The sequence below is a fragment of the Capsicum annuum genome, chromosome 1 (genome assembly GCF_002878395.1).
Source record: "Capsicum annuum cultivar UCD-10X-F1 chromosome 1, UCD10Xv1.1, whole genome shotgun sequence".
Classification (NCBI taxonomy): domain Eukaryota; kingdom Viridiplantae; phylum Streptophyta; class Magnoliopsida; order Solanales; family Solanaceae; genus Capsicum; species Capsicum annuum.
The window spans coordinates 178912162-178934287 of NC_061111.1; the positions used below are offsets into that span (position 1 = coordinate 178912162).

Genomic DNA, 22126 nt, shown 5'->3' on the forward strand with positions numbered 1-22126 from the left:
TGTGCTGCGATATTTTTCCCTTGACATACGGTCATGCAAGCTTGGGTGCCGATTGGTTTGCATAACATAAAGTTCCAAATGTGCAAAATTGGCCTAATGTGGTAAGAGACCGATGGGAAAATCATCTCATGACGAACATTCTGCCCAAGCTGCAAAGAGAAATGCTCACCTACTCCAATCCGAATGATTATGAGAGACAAAAGATAGAGAGGAGTAAGGGAGTGCAAGGTGGTAATCCGAGAGTGGAAAAAGAAGAGGTGGTGTGGAGCGAAGTGAGGAGATTGCCACCAAACCGTGCTAACGTTGTGTCCTATTTCTAAGGACATTTGTGTAGGTACCAACATAGCAAGTGAAGGAGAGCAATGCCGAAGAGAAGTTGCTGCCCAAGCTTGTGGAGGACCTTCACACCACGGCAAAGAAGAATCTACTCAAGAACCTCAAGGTAAAATAGCTAACTCTTACACTTTTGTGTATGTGAATGATAATTGTGTGACTAGTAGGCCATTGAGTGTGAGTAGTAGCTTACGTACTTGTGAGTAATGATTCTTTGCCTCTTATTGATGATGTACATGTTGTGAGTGTGGATACACTAGTTGATCCTATTGATGACCAAATTGACTCTTCTTGTAAGATCAATTTATGTCCACCTAGTGTTGAAGCCAATATATTGAACGAAAGTACATCGTCGTCTTGTGTAAATGGTGTTGATCAACTTATGTGTGAAAATTGTCCCCCACTTGAGCATGTGTGTGATGTGATTAATAGAACTCAAGCGAGTGAAGAATGTGGAAATGTTGGTCAACAAGATAGGAGTGAACCCGTGAGCTTGTCCTTTGATTCTAATGTTTGCTTAGCTCATACGGATAATCTTATGGTTGAAACACCTTTGAAACTTGATATTGATTTTTTAGAGAATGAAGAACTTGCTTGTTCTAAATCTGCCCGCGGGATAGATCATGTTCTCTATAGGTATAATGTCTTGTTTGAAGATGATATAAACACTCCTCATGAACCTAGTGGTGAGAATGATAGTATAGCTTGTCTTGAAGGCTATAGCCTATATGCTAACCCACTATGGTGTGACAGCATTCCTCTAAGGATGAAAATCTCTTTTTGAAAGATAAGAGTACTCTTAAGGGTAAGGAATGTGTAGTCCATCTTGACAACCCAAGGGCAAAGGTGTCATTGACTCCTTGGGGTAATGTCCCTAAATGTGCATCCTTGTTTGACACTTGTGCTTAAATTGCATGAATTCCAACTAGTGGATACCAAGCTGTCTATTTGTTTGAAGGAAAGAATGTGTATGTGTTTAAATGCTTATTCTTCCCCCGTGTATGCCTTTGCACGTGATTCTTTCCTATACTACCTCTTTGCCTATGATGACATCCATGCTAGTTTTGGATTTGTATTATGTAGAGGTAACGAACTTGTCGGTTGGTCCACTTGCTTGAATTACAATGCTATGCGGGTTTGGTGGACCTTAAGACCAATAGTGGCACCACGTTTGATGAGGTCACTTGAAGAGGTGATGAAACAATTGTGCTTTATGGTTCCTAAGTTACGGGTAGTCTTACTTTTTGGACTTAGAGATACCATTAAGACCTTTGTAGTTTCTTTATCTCTTGATACTTGTCATAGCCATTTCCTATGTGACATTTTTACTAAGCTTTTCATGACTAACACAAAGGATTCATGGTTATATTTCAAGTATGTACCGCCTTGGCATGATAATGTTATTTATTGTACTAACTCTAACCCTCATGCCTTGTTTGTCCTTTCTTTAGTCTTGCAAGGTGTGGATTCGAGATCGAATCCTTTTCAAGAAGGGGAGGATGATACGAGCCAAATGGTCATCTTAGTCTTTGAAGACATCATTGGAGGCCAACACATAAAGACTCAACACTTGGTCACCTCGAGGACACGAGCATGCACAGAGGATCCATTTTGAGCAGGCCATTAAACAAACCCGTGTGTGGAAAATTGTGGGGCTTACATTTGATGCCAATTCGAGACTACAAGTTTTGAAGTGTGACCCCATGATTTTGGAGCATTGAAGAAGCACCCTTCATTAAGGATATTTTGGGGATTGCACATGTTAAAGAAACAGCCCATGACCTCCGCTTTCATTAAGGGTATTTTGGTTCATTATACTATGTAATAAGCTAGGCTATATATAGTCTCTTATTAGGTCTTTTCTCTATAGTTTTTGAATGATGAATATGTGAAAGACTTGAAAGTTTCATCTCTTTGAGAGAGTTCTTAGTGTAGGGCTTGGAAAAGCCGATATTGAACATTGCTTTAGAAACGGTGGTTGTAAGCAGAGTTGATTCCCTTCGCGGTCACCGTAAGAAAATTGGTGTTTGAATTTGCAGATTTTAAGGGTCTTTACGTTTGATACACGTCTGGGTTCTTAGTTCTTCGTAAGTTCTTATGTCATCTTATCTGTCTTTTACTTTCTTGCAATATTTGTGGTCTGTTTCTTGTTAGTATGTCCTCGGTTTGTGGTGTTTTGTGTGTTGCTGCCCGTGTTGTTCTTCATTGCTTTTGTATCTTGTTCTTGGTTTTCCCTTGTGTTCTTGGCTGGTTGTTGTGTTTCATGGTCATTCCGTTATCAACCTACACCCCTTGCTCCCTGCCCCAACAGGTGCCTTATCTCCATCATCTTCACCGCAGTTTCTCTCCCTCCTTCCTAAGAAGCGAAGCTAGAGTTCTAGCTACAGGTGCGGCAGAATCAGTAGCTCTGGCGAAAATCCTGTAACTGTGTTAAGAGATCCACTTAATATGTATAAATGATTTATGCATAACCCACTAAGCAGCCTTTCTAGAACTCATGGATCTGCCCCAGCTCTTTCCCTCCACAGTTTCCCATCTTTTGAGCTCCCATTGTCTCCACTCTGGTGATATCTGATGTGTCAATGATTATCTCTTACCAGCAGATCTCGTTTGGTATCACTTCTGATTACTTTTCTTCTTCCCAAACAAAAAATACCCAAATACGTCTCACTTTGATGGCATTTGAATGGGTTTATTAGATAAAGTGCCAAAAAGCAACTTTTGTATAAATCAAGTCTACAAACCAAATTGCTGGTTCAACAGAGGCCACCATTAGAAGCACCTTATAAAAGAGGGACCAAAACTGCAAGAGGAATCCTTATAATTACTATATCTAAAGCTCTTTTAATTATGTCCTGCTGTGTTTTATATTTTTTTGTTATTTTTTTAAATCTTCCCATGACTTGAAACATTATACAAGCTTTGAAGAGAACAAAGGGTGAGAGTATGTAGAGATACAACATGTATTACCCAACGTAAAGCCGATCCTTTGCAACATCCAGATAGAAGTTTGAGAGGTCAACTATCACAAAGCGTTGAATCACCTGCACGGACAATATAAGAATAATAACATAAAAATGGATGTCAGCCATTATGGGGATGAAATTAGTAAATAAGTATCAAAACAACTGTGAGCATCAGCTGATAAGTAAATTCATTTCTAAACAAACATTTTCATGAAATTAAACTTCCAGCTGCAAGAAGCATAACATTAACTGCAAAAATTCGTCATAATCTTCGTGTCGACATTATAATATTACTACATGGTGTCATAGATCATGGATCTAATAACCTGATAACCTGATCTGGCAGGCAAGTAAGGACAAGAAATTTTCAGTTAAGAATTGTTATAGTATGTTGATAAAATAGTCGGGTCACTGGGATAATTTGTGGTCTTGGAAGATGATATGGAAGACAAAAGCTCCCTTTAAAGTGGCATGTTTTGGATGGTACAACTTGGGGAGCATGCTTAACTCAAAATAATTTGCAGAAAGAGGCTTTAACCTATGCATTAGATGCTTCTTGTGTCAAGAAGATCAGGAAACCGTGGAGCACCTTTTTCTCCAATGCAAAATTTCAAGAGAATGCTGGGAGTTATACCTAAATCGTTGTGTATTAATTGGGTGATGCCTCAGAAGTCAAAGGTTTGTTGGAAGGATGGCAAGAAAAGGTGATACCAAAAGAGATAAAGCGGTTATGGAGAACTATTCCATTGTGCATCTTATGGACAATTTGGCTAGAGATGAACAAAGCACGCTTTGAAGGGAAGAGAACTGACATTTCTAGAATTAAGGATGGATGTTTACAGAATTTGCAGTTCTGGAGTAAAGGTAGCTTAATAGATAGTTTGAACCGGTATATGGATTTATTGGATATGCTAGGAAGAAGAGTACAGGAGGGCGGAGGCTGCTTTTGTTTGTGATGTTTCTGTTTCTTTTCCTGTATCATCTTGGTGCCTTTTAATGTAATATCTACCTTATCAATACTTTAAAGCAGTGCATGATATCTTTTGCTTTATTGCACTTAAGGGGACTGAAACAGAGTCCTTCCTCTCTTCCAAGTTCCACCCTCAATCTATCCAAAGTGTTCTGTTGCCCAACAATGCCATCAATTGACAAGATGGTACGGAGACTGGGAGAGAACATAAAAGCTGCACTGCACTTGCATAAATAGGTTGATTTTGTGCACAAGCATAGCTCACACATTCCATTTCCCCTACCAATATATTATCAAATTTTTGTATAATTAAAAGTAACTTATTACTCCATGCAGATGCACTTGTGCAATTTCCTAGCTGTCATAGGTGTCCAGTTTAAAAGGTTCTGATGAAATTTCTATACTGCCAGAACCAATTTCACCGCAAGGTCGACTTTCCTATGAACTCCAACGTATCAGATCATGTCATTATATTGGACTCCTGGAAGCCTATCAGCCTTGTCTGACTAAGAGAAAAACATGCAATTTGTCACTGGAAGCAAATAGTTTACAATAAAAACTGGAGGCTGTAGATGCCGGAACTATGACTCAGGTGTTACATTCTCACCCATGGACAGGTAAGAATAAGGACAACTCGAACATGAAAGATGCAAAAACAAGAACTCCCTTATTCACACCACCCCTGAAATTTCGGAAACAGATTTACTTATAGCCCCATTTTCTTAATAGAGACGACATAAAGATTAGAGAGAAACTGAAGCAGAATCCCTTTTTTGTAGGATCCTTCTTATCTTCTTGCCATAATATTGACAAGAAATTTACAGGAGGCCCTTGACAGTGCTGCAACTACATTTCCAGCAAAAAGAATTTGCTGCTCTTGTACCTACATTGTCAGCTAGAAAAACAGACCTGACGATGACAAGCCTCCTGCTGTGGTCAAATAGAACAAACTAGGTAAGAATGAAGGTGTACATTCCTTTAGGGTCTATTTGGAAGGCCACCAGATACCTGGAATTAGTTTAATCACTATGGTAGTAATTACCAGCCTAGTAATTACACAGTAGTAATTACGCCGACATGTTTGTCTGCCACAATGCAATTACAGTGGTACCTACAAGTGTACCGTTTGGTTGCATAAGTGTAATCACATGGTTATATTAAATTTAAAACAAATGTTAATTATAAATTACAAAAATTACTAATATTTGACAAACAAGGGCCTTTATAAAGGATATTAAATTAGGTATTTAAGATATATATTGTCTTTTGAAAATGTATTAATTAACAAACATATATTCTTAACTAATACAACAACAACAACAACATACCCAGTGAGTTCCCACCAAGTGGGGTCTGGGGAGGGTAAAATGTACGCAGTCCATACCACTACCTCCAAAGAAGCAGAGAGACGGTTTCCGATAGACCGCCGGCTCAAGATACAAAGACAGTAGATAAGGATTGTAGTAAAACATGAAACATGGAACATGCAACAGGAAACATGAAACAAGATGAAATAACAGAAATAAGACACCCACAAAGTAGTACAATACGCTAACCAACCGCAAGCGCCCACCTCCCCAACCAACCTAACTAGAGACCCCATCCCATGAGCAAAGTCCTACAGCCACTATCAAGCTACCCCAAAGTGCACCTAACTACTTGCTACGACTCACCTCTCCGCGCTAACCTTCTACCCTAATCCGAGTTCTCCAAACTTTTCTATCTAGGGTCATGTCCTCAATAAGCTGTACCTGCTCCAAGTCCTGTCTAATCACCTCCCTCCAGTATTTCTTCGGCCTACCTCTACCCCGCCTGAAACCATCCAAAGCCAACCTCTCGCACCTCCAAACTGGGGCATCCGTGCCCCTTCTCATCACAAGACCAAACCATCTCAACCGCACTTCCCGCATTTTGTCCTCCACCGAGGCCACTCCCAACTTCGCTCGAATAACCTCATTCCGAACGCTGCCACCCCTAGTAAGTCCACATATCAATGCAACATTCTCATTTCAACTACCTTCAACTTTTGGATGTGAGAGTTCTTGACCGATCAATACTCTGCATCATACAACATGGCCGGACGGACTGCTACTCTGTAGAATTTGCCTTTAAGCTTGGGAGGCACCTTCTTATCACACAACACTCCTGAGACAAGCCTCCATTTCTTTCACCTCGCCGCAATACGATGCGTGACATCCTCATCAATCTCTCCATTATCCTAAATCATAGACCCAAGGTACCTAAAACTATCCCTTCTACAACAACCTGCGAATCCAACTTCACTACCACCTTGTCGTCCTGGGTCACAGCGCTGAACTTACATTCTAAGTACTTTGTCTTGGTCCTACTCAATCTGAACCCTTTAAATTCCAGAATTTGTCTTCACACCTCCAATTTATCGTTAACACCTCTCCAAGTCTCATCAATCAAGACTACATCATCCGCAAAAAAGCATACACCACAACACTTCTTCTTGAATATGCCGCGTTAAAACATCCATCACAAAGGCAAAAAGAAACGGACTAAGTGTTGATCCCTGGGCAACCCTGTCAAAACAGGGAAATGCTCTGAATCCCCTCTCACTGTCCTCACCCGAGTCTTCACTCCATCATACATGTCCTTAATCACTCTGATGTATGTCATCGGCACCCCTCTAGCCTCCAAGCATCTCCAAAGCACCTCCCTAGGAACTATTTCATATGCTTTCTCAAGGTCGATGAAAACCATGTGGAGATCCTTCTTTCTCTCCCTATACATCTCCACTAGTCTCCGCACTAGGTGAATTGCCTCTATCGTCGAGTGGCCGGGCATAAACCCAAACTGATTCTCCGAAATAGACACGCTCTTCCTCAACCTCCGCTCAACTACTTTCTCCCAAATCTTCATAGTGTGACTCAACAACTTACTGCCCCTGTAGCTGTTGTAACTCTGAATGTCACCCTTGTTCTTATATATATTCTTAACTAATATTATTAAAAGTAAATAGTTAATATATATTTTTCAAATTAGAATATTTTAATTAAACTAATCATAAAAACTAAAAGTACATGATTATTAAGATCATGAAATGTATGTTCCACAAAAAGATTAATATTTTAAATAGGCATAATACATAAACATGCTCTTTAACTTGACCAAATCACATCTATGACCTCCAAATTTGGGTGTGCACAAGTAAGCACTTAAACTTGTACAAAGTTGAACAAGTAAACACACACATCCTATGTGGCATAATACACGTAGGAAGCTATGAAAGACAAGAATTGGCCACGTAGGACGCCCACATAGGACGTGTGTCTACTTGTTCAACTTTATTCAAGTTAAAGTGCCTACTTGTGCACATTCAAAGTTGAAGGTCATGGATGTGATCTGAGGTCAAGTTAAAGGGCATGTTTATGTATTGTGCCTTTTAAATATAATGTCATAAAATTATCAAAACATTGGACGAAAAGATAATCTATCAATTCTAACTACTAAGACAGTGTGAAATATCAAGTCCATACTACTAAAAGAAATAAATTGGAAACGAAAATATAACATAAGTTCAAAGTTCAAAACAAAAAAAGTTAATATAATACTCTTATGTCAAATTTCAACATGAAGTACCTAATATAACACAAAAGAAAAGGAAACCATAAGTCTATAACCTTATTCAACAATGAATTCTACTTTAATTTAAAAATTAGACACAACAACAACAACAAACCCAGTGTATTCCCACCTAGTGGGGTCTGGGGGGTAAGATGTACGCAGTCCATACCTCTACCTCTGATGAAGTAGAAAGGCTGTTTCCGATTAGAATACTAATAAAATTATGCTAAATGAAAAAATAAACAAAAAATAAATAATGTGAACAATTGCATGGAATCACAAGTAAAGGTTGAGAAATGAGAAGCAAGGAAATGAAATATAAATAATGTAAGACAAAAAATATATTCTTTGAAATAGTAGAATAGTAATAAAAAAGAATCAAAATAATAGAAATGAAAAATAAATTAAAAAGAAAAGAAATAAAAATAAAAATAAAAGGAAGAAATTAAAAAGTAAACTTGTAATTACACAATATAATTATCAGCAATTCACAACTCCCCTCTGAGAATTGGAGAGTGTAGTTACCCCTGCCAATTACATCCAATTACCTATTAACCAACTAACCAAGTAATTACCAGGCGAACCAAATGGGGCAAACGGTGTAACTACACCCAATTACACCAAATCCAAGTCTCAGGGTGGCTTTCCAAACAAGCCCTTAGTGTATCATGGAGCTTTTCTTCCAGAAATCCCCCTCAACCAATCTTATCATTCCAAGCCAGGTTATTAGGTTATCTTCCATTGGAATTATTCAAGCTCCTGTTTCAGCAGTAATCCTTCGTACGCTAAATAAGAATCAATCCATTCCCTCCCTATTTTGCTTAAATATCCACCAATAATGCTATTGGCAAGCAAAACTAACTCCTAACAAGTTGATCATTTTTCATCAACCGCTCATAGAAATACGCATTCACTAGTGGTAGAATTTAATACCCGTCTGCATCTGGTGGATCAGCTAGACAGAAAGAAACATAAGGTTTTTTGAAGATGGTGCTAACTCTCTCATAAAAATTAAGTTTATTTTATAACTTTGTCTTACTTTGTGAGGATGAATTTTGTTTTACTTTTGGTGTAGAAAGGAATTGTAAAGGAGAATGAAGAGCCTGCATCTGGGGGATCATTTGTACAAAAAGAAACACATAAGGTGCTTTGAAGGTAGTGTTAACTCTTTCATATAAATTAAGTTATTTTATAACTTTGCTTTAATATTGGTGTAGAAGAAATGAACAAGAGGATGAATCACTGTTAAGATTCATGGAATCCTTACATGATTTTAGGGAATATATTATCTTGTTTGCTATAGTTGAGCATATTTGTCAGCAAATCTTGGTGTTGTGCACTATCAATAAGATCCCCTTGCTTTTCTCAAGGAACTTGACTTTGATGAGTGAAGAGTCCGACATGGGTGTTGGGCAGAATTAGTGATCCAAGGAAATTTTCTTCAATGTGTGACTGGTGGCTGAAATGGTTCCCTTTTTTTTTTGTTTGACATGGTTTCTATACTTGAATAAAGAATCTCAGTTTAGTTTCTAGTTCCTTCAGACTTCGCATGACTGTCAAATAAAACTAGAACAAGTAGGAAAACTGCAAGCTTTAATCTTCTGAAACTTTCGCAGAGCTAGAGATGAAAGAAGACTTTTACTGTGACTGGTGACAGAAATGGTGTTTATATTATTAAACATCACTGCCAAAGTGCCGCTTCTATCTTAACAATTAGCTCATGTTGACACACATATATGATGCAACTAATCTGCTAGTTGCAGCTATATTCTCATCTTCTGACGCAGTGAGAGAAATGCGCCCAGTCTATACCTATACCATGACTAAGATCTGGTGCACTGAGAGAAACGCACCTAGTCTACACCCATACCATGACTAAGATCCTCTCACTCTTGCAGTTAAAAGAAACTGCTAAGGTCCTCTTTTTCTTCAAAGATAGGCACTCTTACAGTCTTATATCTCGATCAAACTAGTTCCTTTTTCCATGTAACCAAAGTTTTAGAGTCATCATAGTTCAGGAACTTGAAATATAAACTTGACTTTCAAAGAAATCATACCTGAAATATTTTGAAAAACTGATAACTGTCGTAGCTTTCTCTGATGTTGTTCACAACATTAGCAAGCTGGAACAACACATACTGATCAATCATCGGAAGATCACTATACGGGACTGTATAATCAGCCTGCAGAAAGAAAATTTCAGATAACAACACTTTACCTTCAGAAACTATCATGTTAAGTACGAACATCTAATCCAAGAAAATAATAAAATCATCAACTTTAACAAGAAACAAGTAATACTCAGTTCAAGAGTCGAGCAAAAGAGGGATCTCTAAAATGGATTGCATATGCTCTAGGTGTTTATGCATGTGTGTGTGATGTGTGTGTGAGAGAGAGAGAGAGAGAAAGAGCTTAGCGAAAAAAGAAGATGATGCTGCATGTGTAATAAGAACATGTGCCTAAACATTTTCATTTGGAAATGACATTAATTGAAATTGTTAAACCTACTTTCCAATCATGGAGATTTGCTAGAAGAAATCGGAGCGTTCCTCGCAATTTCCGGTATATGTCAGACATTTGACGAAGGACTTGAGGTCCAATCAGCATGTCACCAGTGTAGTCTACACTTGAAACCCAAAGCCTTAAGACATCAGCACTATATGGAGGACTTTCCTGTCAAAGGTAAAGCAGAGATGTCATTTCTTGTCAAGAAAGGTTGATGTCCAGAAAAAATGGTATAAATTGGCAACACGCCTTTTGGTTTTTCCCTCCTTCAATCACCATCCTTGGATCAACAACATTGCCCAAAGATTTGCTCATTTTCAACCCCCTCTCATCCAATACAAATCCATGTGTAATAACACCACGGTAAGGGGCCTGGCCTGCAATTATGACATGAAATGAGGAAATTATTATAGTGCAATGCGTTGAAGAGCCAACATCTAAAAATAATGAAATCGGTAATTACTGCCATGTACTAGGATCCCGTAGTAATTACTTTGCTGCAAAAACAATTTGCTTCTTTTCCATCTTCTGTCGTTGTCTCCAACATCAAGGAGTTTTTCCAAATCCTTAAGCTTCTTTAAGAATATAACTTACCAATGTTTAAGGAGAACAAGATGATACACCATAGGTCTATAGATAAAGTTCCACAGAATGGGGACAGAGAGACAGACCTTTATCAATAATAGCAGACAGAAGATAATATAGTTACACTTTCAGATGGAGAAACATTGAAGGGCCATAAAGACCACTAAGGAGGTCAAGACGATCACCAATTCCCCTTGAACCACCCTGTTTCTTTTCCTACTACTCATAGCGAGCCTGATATTTTCCATGGGCAAAAAAGGGACTAATAAAATATTCTCTAAAGCTTAACTAGTATTACAAAGGATGAATAAGAGGACTATAAATGCCCCTTACCTTTTGTGGCAATACTTGTTAATAAGGAACTCTGGAACCAACCACGATGTTGATCTGTCCCCTCAAGATACAGATCTGCAGGGTAATTAAGGCTTTCTCTTTTGTCCAGCACCGCGGCCCATGAAGAACCTGCGTAAACAAAGGTTAACTTATAATCCTAGTGCTAAAGTAAAATTACATTAGGGAAGAAACGTGAAATCTAGTTGGACAACAAAAACTGAACTTCAGCTGACAGAGGTTTAATTTCTTTCCAATAATTTCCTGGCGGTGGTCAAGTTGCTTGACTCAGCCTAACACTCGGTTGAGTTGCATTGGAAGTTAGAATTATTTCAGGTGACAAAGAACAATAAAGGCACACACCTATACGGGTCAATCACCCAACCTTTTTAAACAACAGAGAAACAACAACATACCTAGGGTAATCCTAGAAGAGGGGTCTGAGGAGAGAAGGAAAAGATAACAGCAAAGAAGACACACAGAAGGAAGAGGAGAGGATGGAAGAAAAGTAAACTGCTACTACAACAGCATACCCAGTGTAAACCCACAAGTGGGCGGGGGAGGATGGTGTGTATGCAGCCTTACCCCTATCTTGTGAAGGTAGAGAGGATCAAGTAAAACATATCAAAATCAGTAAGAAAAGGAAAACAATAGTGAAGAAATCATATAGAAAATAATGGAGGAAAGAACAGTAGCAACAAGTAGTATGATAACTGTAGCAGAGGAAAGAGGAAACAAGTAGTAATATTCAAATAGAAGAATGAGGTAGTAGGAGAGTATTAATAATAATACTGACAAGGGAAACCCAAATGCACAACAACCTACTAACCTTCTACCTTAATCCTTGACTTCCGTATCCTCATATCTAGGGTCATGTTCCCAGTAAGCAGTAAGCTGCAGCAGGTGTGTCATGTCCTATTTAGTCAGTCTCCGATACTTCTTCGGCCTACAGCTACCTCTCCTAAGACCCACATAGCCAACTTCTCACGTCTCCTCACTGGGGCATCTTCACATGCCCAAATCATCTCAGCCTCACCTAGTCAGCTTGTCCACCACGGAGGCCACTCCCGCCTTTGTCCCAAATATCTTCGTTCCTAATCCCATCTCTTCTCCTAGTATGCCCACACATCCATCTCACATCCTCTTTTACGCCACTTTCATCTTCTAGACATGCGAGTTCTGGACCAGTCAACACTCCACCCATATAACATAACTGGTCTAACAACCATTTTATAAAACTTAGGGGAGAAAAGTATACTGAACACCCAAAACCTATCCATGAAATCTTTGACACACCAGGAAAAATTAAAATGCACAAAGCTTAATTTTTAAAATGCACAAACCTATCCATGAAATTTTTGAGAATTAGCTACAACTGTTTTACTCCTTGACAAAGGTAAACTCAAAATATGGAGGACAAGGTATTTCTATATCCCTATTTAGGAAAAGAATACAAGCCTAAATAATTATTTCAACATAGCTTTTGTTTTTATCCAAACATCACTATATATGTCTCGAATTTCTCCATCGATTTTGGTCAAAATATCCAAAATTGATTGATCAGATCTGGTACGGATCCCACACCCCTGTTGTGTCAACACAGGTGAGGCACCAAAATGAAGAGTCCAAGCAATTCTAAAATAAGCCAAAAAGTGCTTAAGAAGTAGTTTAACCAAACTTTAAACTAACCCTAACACAATCTACTATTGCTGAAAAGATGAGATTGTTTTCAAAAACAACAAGAAGCAAAGTAGAAACTAAAGACAACTAGATTTAGCCATGACGCCATAAAGTTTCAAACGATCAATGATCAACACTTATCCCCACAAAGGAAACTATTTGAGCTATTCAACAAGTAGAGAGTAATGAAAGAAGCTATATCACCTGAGTCAAACCAGACATCCATCGTATCAGTCCCTTTTTCATAGTTTGACGCTTTATCGCGATATTTCTCAGGAAGTAATTCCTCCACTGCCATGTACCACCATGCATCACTTCCTTTTTGGGAAACTATAGCTGCAAAATCATGATTCGAGGTTAACATTTGAATATTCTAAATGCAAACTAAAGATTTTTGTGTTTAATAAGATTTGTATGCAATATAGTGGACAAGCTATTTATCATGCCCCCAAATTGGAAAAGACCGTATCTGGGGGGTACAAGATGTCTATAGAGGAAACTCCTATTTCTCTCTAGAGGCTAGGAAGCTAGATGGATTGCACTATAATAAGGCACTCGTCTGGCCTGCTTTAGAGCTTACGGAAGAAATTCGGATATGGAAAGAGTCAATGAACTTTGATGAACATGCTTGCTCGAGCTACAATTTCGACGTAAAATAACGCCGCAAAACCACAAATCAGAGCTCTGAAGCTCTGCAGAGGTCGCAAACACCAGGCTACGGTCTCACAACCTTCTTCTGGCTGCACAAATCAGATCTCTGGTGGATCTGGTGGACGGAATTTCTAACTCCAGCGATCTCGAAAAAGGGCTTGCCTTGGTCAGAAGGTCGCAGCACTCACCTGCCAACGCCCGCAACCCTGTTAGACGACGTTCAAATTCTAGCGACGCTTATTTTGGGGACAGCCTGTTAAGGGTCTAAGAGGGAAAGGGCCATCAACTATTGTTGTTACAAGTTCTGGGACTGTTGCTTCTTCTTGGGGTGGGGGGAGGGAAGGTGTTGTTTCCTTGGTGCAAAGTACGTGGGAAAGAGCTGATTTTAGCCTGGGGAATTTTTCTTATTTCTAATGTTGTAGGGGTTGCAGTGTATCAAAAAATTGTCGCCAGCTAGCACAGGTGGCGTGGGCATGGGTGATAATGGTAAAGGAAGCTGAATATTTTTGGGGGAGGGATAAACTATCCAAACAAATGAAAAGATGGACATGTCTCAAGAGATTTTTAACTAAATGCCCTTGTCCCAAATGAGTTTCTTCAAGTCTTAATTCCAGCTTTGGAAAAGGTGGGATTATCACTGTGGCAGGGGAGGAACCCCAACCTTTGGCTGCTATGGAAGGAGAGAGGAAGGATTCAAAGTGCACAGAAGAAAATATTTTGGAGGTCCTTGGTGGTGTCTATTGAACGGGTGAAGGAGAAGGTAATTGATCTGTTGAGTAGCATAGACCAAGAGGTTAGAAGAGAAATGGATTTAGGGGATTTAGAGTTGGTGGGGGAGGAGAGTTTACCTATTGAGGTACAAACGCTAGATGGAATATTATGGTGTACGAAAGCAGGAGGTGAGCAGGGAAATTGAGGAGAGGGGCTAAAGGAGAGAGTAAAAAGTAGTATGCTGATGGATTGCAAAGTTGGAATGTGAGGGGATGAACAACTCCAACAAAAGGGCCATTATAAAAGCAAGCTTTACGGAGTGATGGACGGATGTGATATGTACTCAAAGAAACAAAAAGAGGTTTTGGCAAATAATATTATTAGAAGTGTGTGTATGTGGAGGGGAAGATGGGCGAAATATGATTATATCCCAGCCCTAGGAAGCCCAAGAGGAATTCTCATTCTTTAGGATGAGTGAAAGGAGGAGTGTGTGGAGGTTAGTAAGGGAGCTTTTCATTAGAAATATAGTTATAAATTGTGACAACGGTTTGGAGTGGAGTTTGGGGGGTATATACAGGGTTGTAAGTGAGATATTTTGGGAGGAGTTAGGTGCTGGTATGGGGAAGTGGGAGAGTGTAAGGAGGAGTTTTAATATTATAAGATTTCCGGAGGAAGGTTTGGGTGAAGGGTGGAGTCCAGGGTTATGGAGAAGTTTCCATAATTTATAAATAACTAATTTCTTATTGATTTGCCATTACCACGTGGCCTCTTTCACATGGTCCACATAGGAGGACTCTTCTTCTAGATTGAGATTAGACAGATTTCTAGTGTCTACATCTTGGGAGAAGCTAGCACCCGATGTGATCAGGGTTCCTTTTGCGTAGCGGTTATCAAACCGTTCATCTATCTTGTTGGATGATAGTGAACGAAGGTGGAAGATTTTCCTTTTAAATTTGAGAATGTGACTTAGTGTGGCGGATTTCGGGGATAGAGTGGCTAGCTAATGGAGTACTTATGTGGTGGAGGGGAGACCCTCTTCCAGGCTTACCAAGAAGTTGAAATTGCTTAAAGCAGAATAAGGGTGTAGAACAAAGAGGTATTTGGGAGAGTAGAGGTAAAAACGAGGGAGACTATGAACTAAGTGGCGAAGTTGAAAAGGGTAGAAGAAGTGGAAGTTTCGTTCATTCTCATCATCATCCTTAAATGGGAGGGAAAGGAAATGCTTATCAAGAGTGCTTTATCGAGCATCCCACTTACTATATGTCAATCGTTTCATGCTCCAACTTCGGTTACTAAAAAGTTGGAAGAGATTCAGAGAAATTTCCTACGGGAAGCAGCGGATGGAGCAAGGAAAATATCATTTGGTGTGGTCGGAACCGTCACTTCTCCTAAAAAATGGGGAGGCCTTGGAATGAAAGATTCAAAGGTCTTTAACAAAGCCTTATAGGAAAAGTGGCTTTGGAGGGTCGGAGTGGAGGTACAAGCTTTTTGAAGGAGGGTGATAGTTGATAAATGGGGTTGCAGAAAGGGGGGAGTGGGGTGGAGAACTAGAGACACCAACTTGCCTTTCAGTTGTGGTCTGGAGGAATATCATGAAGGGATGGGATTATTTTTGGGAAACTATCTCATTCAGGGTCGAAGATGATAGGAGAGTATTTTTTGGGGACATAACCGGTGTAGAGGACTTCTCATTGAAGGATGAATACCAGAGTTTGCACAAAATACTTGTCAATTCAGTAAATTAGGGGGACAGAAGGTGGAGAAACTTTTTGGCACTGAGATTTAGGGAGGAATTTCAAGATAGGGAATTTGTTGAGTTCCAAAGATTGCTGGCCTTACAACATAGGCAAGTCAATCCGGTAGATAATTCTAACGTTTGAAAGTGGGGTTCTAGAAATAAAAAAATGTTCTTTGTGGAGTCTTTTTATGTAATACTCTTGGTTAGCGAGGAGATGACTATTCCATGTAATGCAATACGGATTCCAAGGGTGCCAAGGAAGGTGTGCTTTTTCACTTAGTAGATACTAGACAGGTGATTTTGACTGCGGAGAATCTCAAAAAGTGAAAGGTTACCTGCATTAGTTGGTTTTACATGTCCGAGGAGGCGGGCGAGGACAAGCATCAACTTCTTTCACATTGCGGGCTAACCATGGGGCTATGGTCAGATATGTTTAGGCAGTTTGGCCGTCCTTGGAAAATGCCAAATATTGTGAAACATTTGATGTTTAGTTGGAGAGCCAAAGAGCGGGAGAGGAAGAGAAAAGGAAGGGCTTGGACTATTGTTCTACTTGCTTTAATGCGGATAGTTTAGAGAAAAAAGAAATAAGAAAGCTTTTGAAGGTGTAGAATCGGTGTCTCTCAGTTGAGTAGCCTCCGTTCCCTTATTTTCTTTTGGTGTGAATAGAAAGCTCTTTGTTGTATAGATGATTGAATGGAGTTTATAGAGAATCATATCCTTGTGTAAATTCTTTACCTTTTTCGTACATGGTCAGCTTGGCCAGTTTATGAATGAAAACACATATAGTAGATCAAAAAATTTATCATGCCCAATAAAACACCAGCATAACAAAGAAGTACAGGAAAGCACAACATGAGGGATTTACATCTGATATGATCTACAGTTTCTTCATTCATCAGTGGCTCCTTTGATTCAACCTGGTAAAAGACTGGAATGGGGACTCCCCATGTCCTTTGGCGTGATATACACCAATCAGAGCGGCCAGATGTCATCGCAGAAATACGGTTTACTGCCTGGACATAATCATATTATGCAGTTATAAAGCCACTGGAGGACCAGCTGCTATCTTAAAAAATTTGAGAGCCTAAGAAGTATTAACAAATACCTGAGAAGGAATCCAAGTTACGTGGTTGATTGCATCCATTGCAGCATCACGAAATCCTTCTACTGATGCAAACCATTGTTCAGTAGCCCTGAATATAGTGGGCTTCTTTGTTCTCCAGTCATAAGGGTATTTGTGTTCTGCACAACATTTATTAGAAGAAAAAACAAGAATTAGATTCAGAAAGAATATCAGAATATTCAATGACATCACAGGAGTTAGCAGACATCTGGAATAGACACTGAAACAGTAACCATAGGCACTGAAACAGTAACGACTTACTGTATGGTTCTACCATGACCATTGACAGGTGTTCATCCAAGTAATCAATAACAGCAACGTTGCCATTGCCAAGCACATCAAGTCCCCTAAATTGTCCAGCTTCTTCTGTAAATTTCCCATCGTCGTCAACAGGGGAAACTAAAGGCAAGCCGTATTTCAAGCCGGTTACATAATCTTCCTGTCCATGACCAGGTGCGGTATGAACTAATCCAGTTCCAGACTCTGTTGTAATGTAATCACCACCAATGACAACAGGGCATTCCCGGCTATCTATAGGATGGGTGTACCTGAGAAAAGATGAAAGTAGGTTTCTGATGTAATAATGAAAGATGCCTCTCTAGTAACAAGTGTGAAGAACTCACTCACAGCAGTATTGACAACTTCGTTATGGACTGTCGGACTCACAGGGTTTATACTTAAGGTTCATCCTTTAACATGGACTTTTGACAGAATACACACATGAAAATAAATGGACATATACCATTTGACCCTTTTTTTTAATGTCCAGCAAGCTTGCACGCACCTCGATTATGCCTCCGGGCACCTGCTTCCTCCCATCAGCATAGGTACCGGTTAACCCCTCTAAAGCTTGGGCAAATGGAAATAAATCACCTAGTGTCTTTTTGCCTCAGCTGAGCTGAGATTTGAACTTGAAACCTCATGATTCTTCTCCCAGGTTATTGACCACTAGGTCACACCTTAGGGTGCTACCATTTAAATTGCATTGGCAGCATAAAATAATAAGTTAGGACAACCAAGCTTACAAGTTAAATACTTCACCTGCAATTTTCAAGATCTGAACCCAGTACGGTTTTCTTCAAGGTAAGCTTCAAGCCCCATTTTGATTCTAATGTTGATACAAGGTCCAGCGCTACAATAAGATATAGGCTTTTGTCGCCCTTCATGAAATTTCCAAGCCTCTTCTTTCCATCAGCAGAAGATGTAGAACCATCTATAGATGCTGAGGTAACTTCAACAACAGCATATTGAAGCTTACCATTTACCGCAACGGCTGCAAACCCCCACATGTATTATTAGACAATAGTTGTACCTCAATATATGAACAGAAATGGAAAAAATACCACGACTTGATAACCCTTAACTATAGAAAAGCCAAGCAAAATTTCACATGATAACACAGTAGCAGCACTTATATTCTGTTGAGAGAAGGGACTGTGCTCAATAAATTCAATATTAAAGCAAAACAAAAACCCCAGTTGAAAAGGAAAATATATTTAGCATGTCATATAGCGTAATCACAAACCCAAGATGCTTCTGAATTCTGATATTTAAGAACAAATCAAACATTGGTTACGTAAGTCTTTCACAGACACAATTTATCCAGTTCATAAATCTACTTCCCTAAAAAAGGAAGGAAAAAGGATGCAGCATAAAGATGGACACTGAAACACACACTAACCCGGTTTCAGCAAAAGATACTCCCCCAAGAAGCAGATTCCTCAAAATTAAAGAGATAACGAAAATATTAAGTGAAAAACTCAATCTCACTAAGCAGTGGATATAAACCCAGTTCTGAGGAAATGAACCTTAGGTCTACCTCAACCCCAATAGCTAGATAACCAGGAGAGAATTGCATAAGACAATATAAGAACACCATAACCCATTTCCTCACTGAATGTAGGACTTAACACCCCGTGCAAGTCCATGACTAGACAACTGGAGCCTGGATAACATAACATGGATGCCCAACACTGAAAAACCAATGTCATCAAAAGCGAAAAGCGCAAAAAAGCTCTAAGGTCCATTGGAGCTTTAAGCGCAAAACGTGAATAACACGTGCGCTTCAATGAAAAGAAGCGTAAAGGGAGGAAAACAACAAATATATATGTTTAATCCAAGATTAATAATTATAAGCATGAATGAGAAAATATATGAACAAAGATACTGAAAAATATTATGAAAAAGTGAAATTTCAATTGTTTAGTGTCGCCTCTTCAGAAGAGGCTCATTGGAAAGGAAAAGTATGCCTTAGAAAATTGGTGACGACACTGACGCGCACATTAAGCGAGTTGAAGCGCTCAACACGTTTTGAGTCTCGCTTAAGGGCTTAAGCGCGCTTTAAGTGCGCCTGTGATAATACTGTGAAAAACATAACAGGGATTGATGGGTTTGGCTAGGATACCATGTGAAGAAATGGACCTTGGGCCTAACTCAACTCCAAAAGCTAGCTCATGAGAGAACTGCATCAGCACCATTCTGGTTTTGGGTGTTTATGTAGAAGCTATTCATAGATATGTCGTGCAGTGCCAAATAATGCACACTTATCCAGACAAGTTTTTCCCAGCTTATAGTTAACCATTTCGTGTATAATGACACAGTAGTGACAACTACAATATCTTGCACATAGAACTACCACGGTCCGAGCAGGAAATATTTAACTCGAACCCTTAGTTCCAGTCTTACACTAGATGTGAAGTTCCAGCTAATAACATTCTAAGCATAACACCTTTTCTAAGTTGGACTAGTTACAGAAAGAGGGAAAAGTACAAAATGTGATGATTTCATATAACACCTTACCAGCATTAGCTGGTATTGTCCAAGGAGTTGTTGTCCAAATTGCCAAGCATACATTGGGCCAGAATTCTTTCAATGAGTCATATGACGCTGGTACACCAACTAGTCTGAAAATAGCATACATGCTCTTTGACACATGCTCCTCATTGTACTGCATATTAACTTCACTGATGTTAGAGAGATCCAAGTATACACACACAAACAAAATATATACATATAGAAATCACATATGTATAACTTTATGACTAGCACGTCAAAGTAAGACTGTGCAGCCTCTCCGGTAAATTACTTCCGATATAACACATATCAAATCAAAAGAAAAGGAGAGAGGCGAGACATAAGACATTAACCAGACCAAATTTCTTCCAGAAAATATGAAATGGGAAATACAACATTGATATGACCCAGACTGTCCTATTGCCCAGACAATTTACGAGGTTTCATTCTTATCGCCAAAAAGTATGAGTCAAAAGTCAAAAAGTAGCAGAACCCACTGCCTTGTAAATCATTCAATTTCTACCAATCTCCTAGGCCGAATCAAGGATCACATAGAAAGTAAGTTTCTTCGAGGAAAGCAACAACGTAGAAGTCCAAATACCTCCAGTTCAGCCTCTGCAAGTGCAGTTCGAGATGAGGGACTCCAATGAACTGGTTTCCTGCCTCTGTAGATAAAACCTTTAATAGCCATCTGGCCAAATACTTCAATCTAGTACAGAAGCATCAAGCAGGAAAAAAGAACTTTGTAAGACTGGCTTGAATAATTATTGTCCATATAAAAAGAAAAACATACAATTTACCCGTCAAAAAAGCACTAAAACTAGCTTACATAACAAGGAAAGAAATTCAGAAGGCACACAACACACATAGTGCAAAAGCAAACCAGAAAAGCTTGACCATCATAAGAGCAGAACTATGTGCGATTCAGCTAACCACATTGAAGTAGCTACAAGGTTTGCTGCGAACATACCTGTGCAGCCTCATATTCTGGATGAAGAGTTAGATAATGCTGATCCCAGTCAGCCCATACTCCATAGCGCTGCAACCATCTCAAAACCATAGATGTTAGCATTACGAATAAAGAAGAATAACAAGAAAGGAATAATAGAAGGTCAATGATGAAAGAATACAGAATGAAAAGTAGCAAAATATAAACAACCTTAAATGATGCCATCTGACTCTGCACTGTTGATTTTGCAAATTTGGCTGCCTTGTTTCTCAATTTTAGCGGTGTAAGCTCCTTTCTGGCATCATCGTCTAGCGACTGTAACACTGAAGTTAAAATAAGCTGTCACACCACCAAAATACAAATTAAGGGACAGGGATGGAAGAGAGAAGCATATGGGTATGTCTTCTTTTTTATCGATAAGGAGAAAGCACATGAGTATGTTCTAAAATCTTGGTCCCCTTATTCCATAATTTGTATACACAATTCAGATATTTCGGATAAAGCATGAAAGAAAAGAACTGTAAGCAGATGGTGTTTCCACATAGACTCTGCACTACTCCCTATGTTACCTTCTACACATAAGGATCATACACTGAAGAAAAGATTGTGGCTCACTTTCTAATCAGGATTGTAAGGAAAAAGATGATCGATTGAATTCAAGGGAAACAGTGATGTTATCTTATGGTTGTACTTAGGACTGCAAGCTCGCAAACCAATAATAGTTCTACCATTTTTACATCTGAAAAAAACACAGAAATTGTCTCAGAGATAAGTGTTGATCAGGAAAAAGTCAACCTGAAGTAAACATGATCTATAATTTTGAGAAACACCGTTGTAGTTAAGTCAAAGAAAAGGACCACAAAAGTCAACACCTTAAGTAAGCTCTATGTAAAGCAGAGGCAACCATCTGTAATTCGATCTATAATTGATTCATAAATTTGGAAATTCAGACAAGGTATTTTGCATCAGAAATGGTTCAGCAAAACAAATGTGTGCTTGAATATAACAATTGAGTAGCCCAGAGGCAAAGTACTTCATCAAATTGGTACTCTTTAAGGACAAACCAACTTTGGTAAGCACATTCCTATTAAGTGTTGATTAGATCTGCTAACATAGGTTAGCCTTATAGATTAACTATCTAGAGTTACGCATAGGAATATCAAACAAAACTTGACTGAAGCTGCACAAGCAATGATGTTTA

General features: G+C 39.0%; 1 protein-coding gene across 1 annotated transcript in view; it reads right to left on the reverse strand.

Annotated features, from left to right (window-relative positions):
* LOC107842328 (isoleucine--tRNA ligase, chloroplastic/mitochondrial) overlaps positions 1-22126 on the reverse strand; it is a 32522-nt gene that overhangs the window by 6768 nt on the left and 3628 nt on the right. The window contains exons 6-19 of the mRNA XM_016686103.2: positions 21136-21248; positions 20947-21015; positions 20578-20685; positions 19983-20130; positions 18225-18456; positions 17445-17731; positions 17166-17302; positions 16926-17073; positions 13165-13296; positions 11284-11412; positions 10615-10742; positions 10369-10533; positions 9918-10043; positions 3304-3377 (exon numbers count right to left, since the gene is read on the reverse strand). Coding sequence (XP_016541589.1) covers positions 3304-3377; positions 9918-10043; positions 10369-10533; positions 10615-10742; positions 11284-11412; positions 13165-13296; positions 16926-17073; positions 17166-17302; positions 17445-17731; positions 18225-18456; positions 19983-20130; positions 20578-20685; positions 20947-21015; positions 21136-21248 — 1996 coding nt within the window. The remainder of the gene's footprint in view (positions 1-3303; positions 3378-9917; positions 10044-10368; positions 10534-10614; positions 10743-11283; positions 11413-13164; positions 13297-16925; positions 17074-17165; positions 17303-17444; positions 17732-18224; positions 18457-19982; positions 20131-20577; positions 20686-20946; positions 21016-21135; positions 21249-22126) is intronic.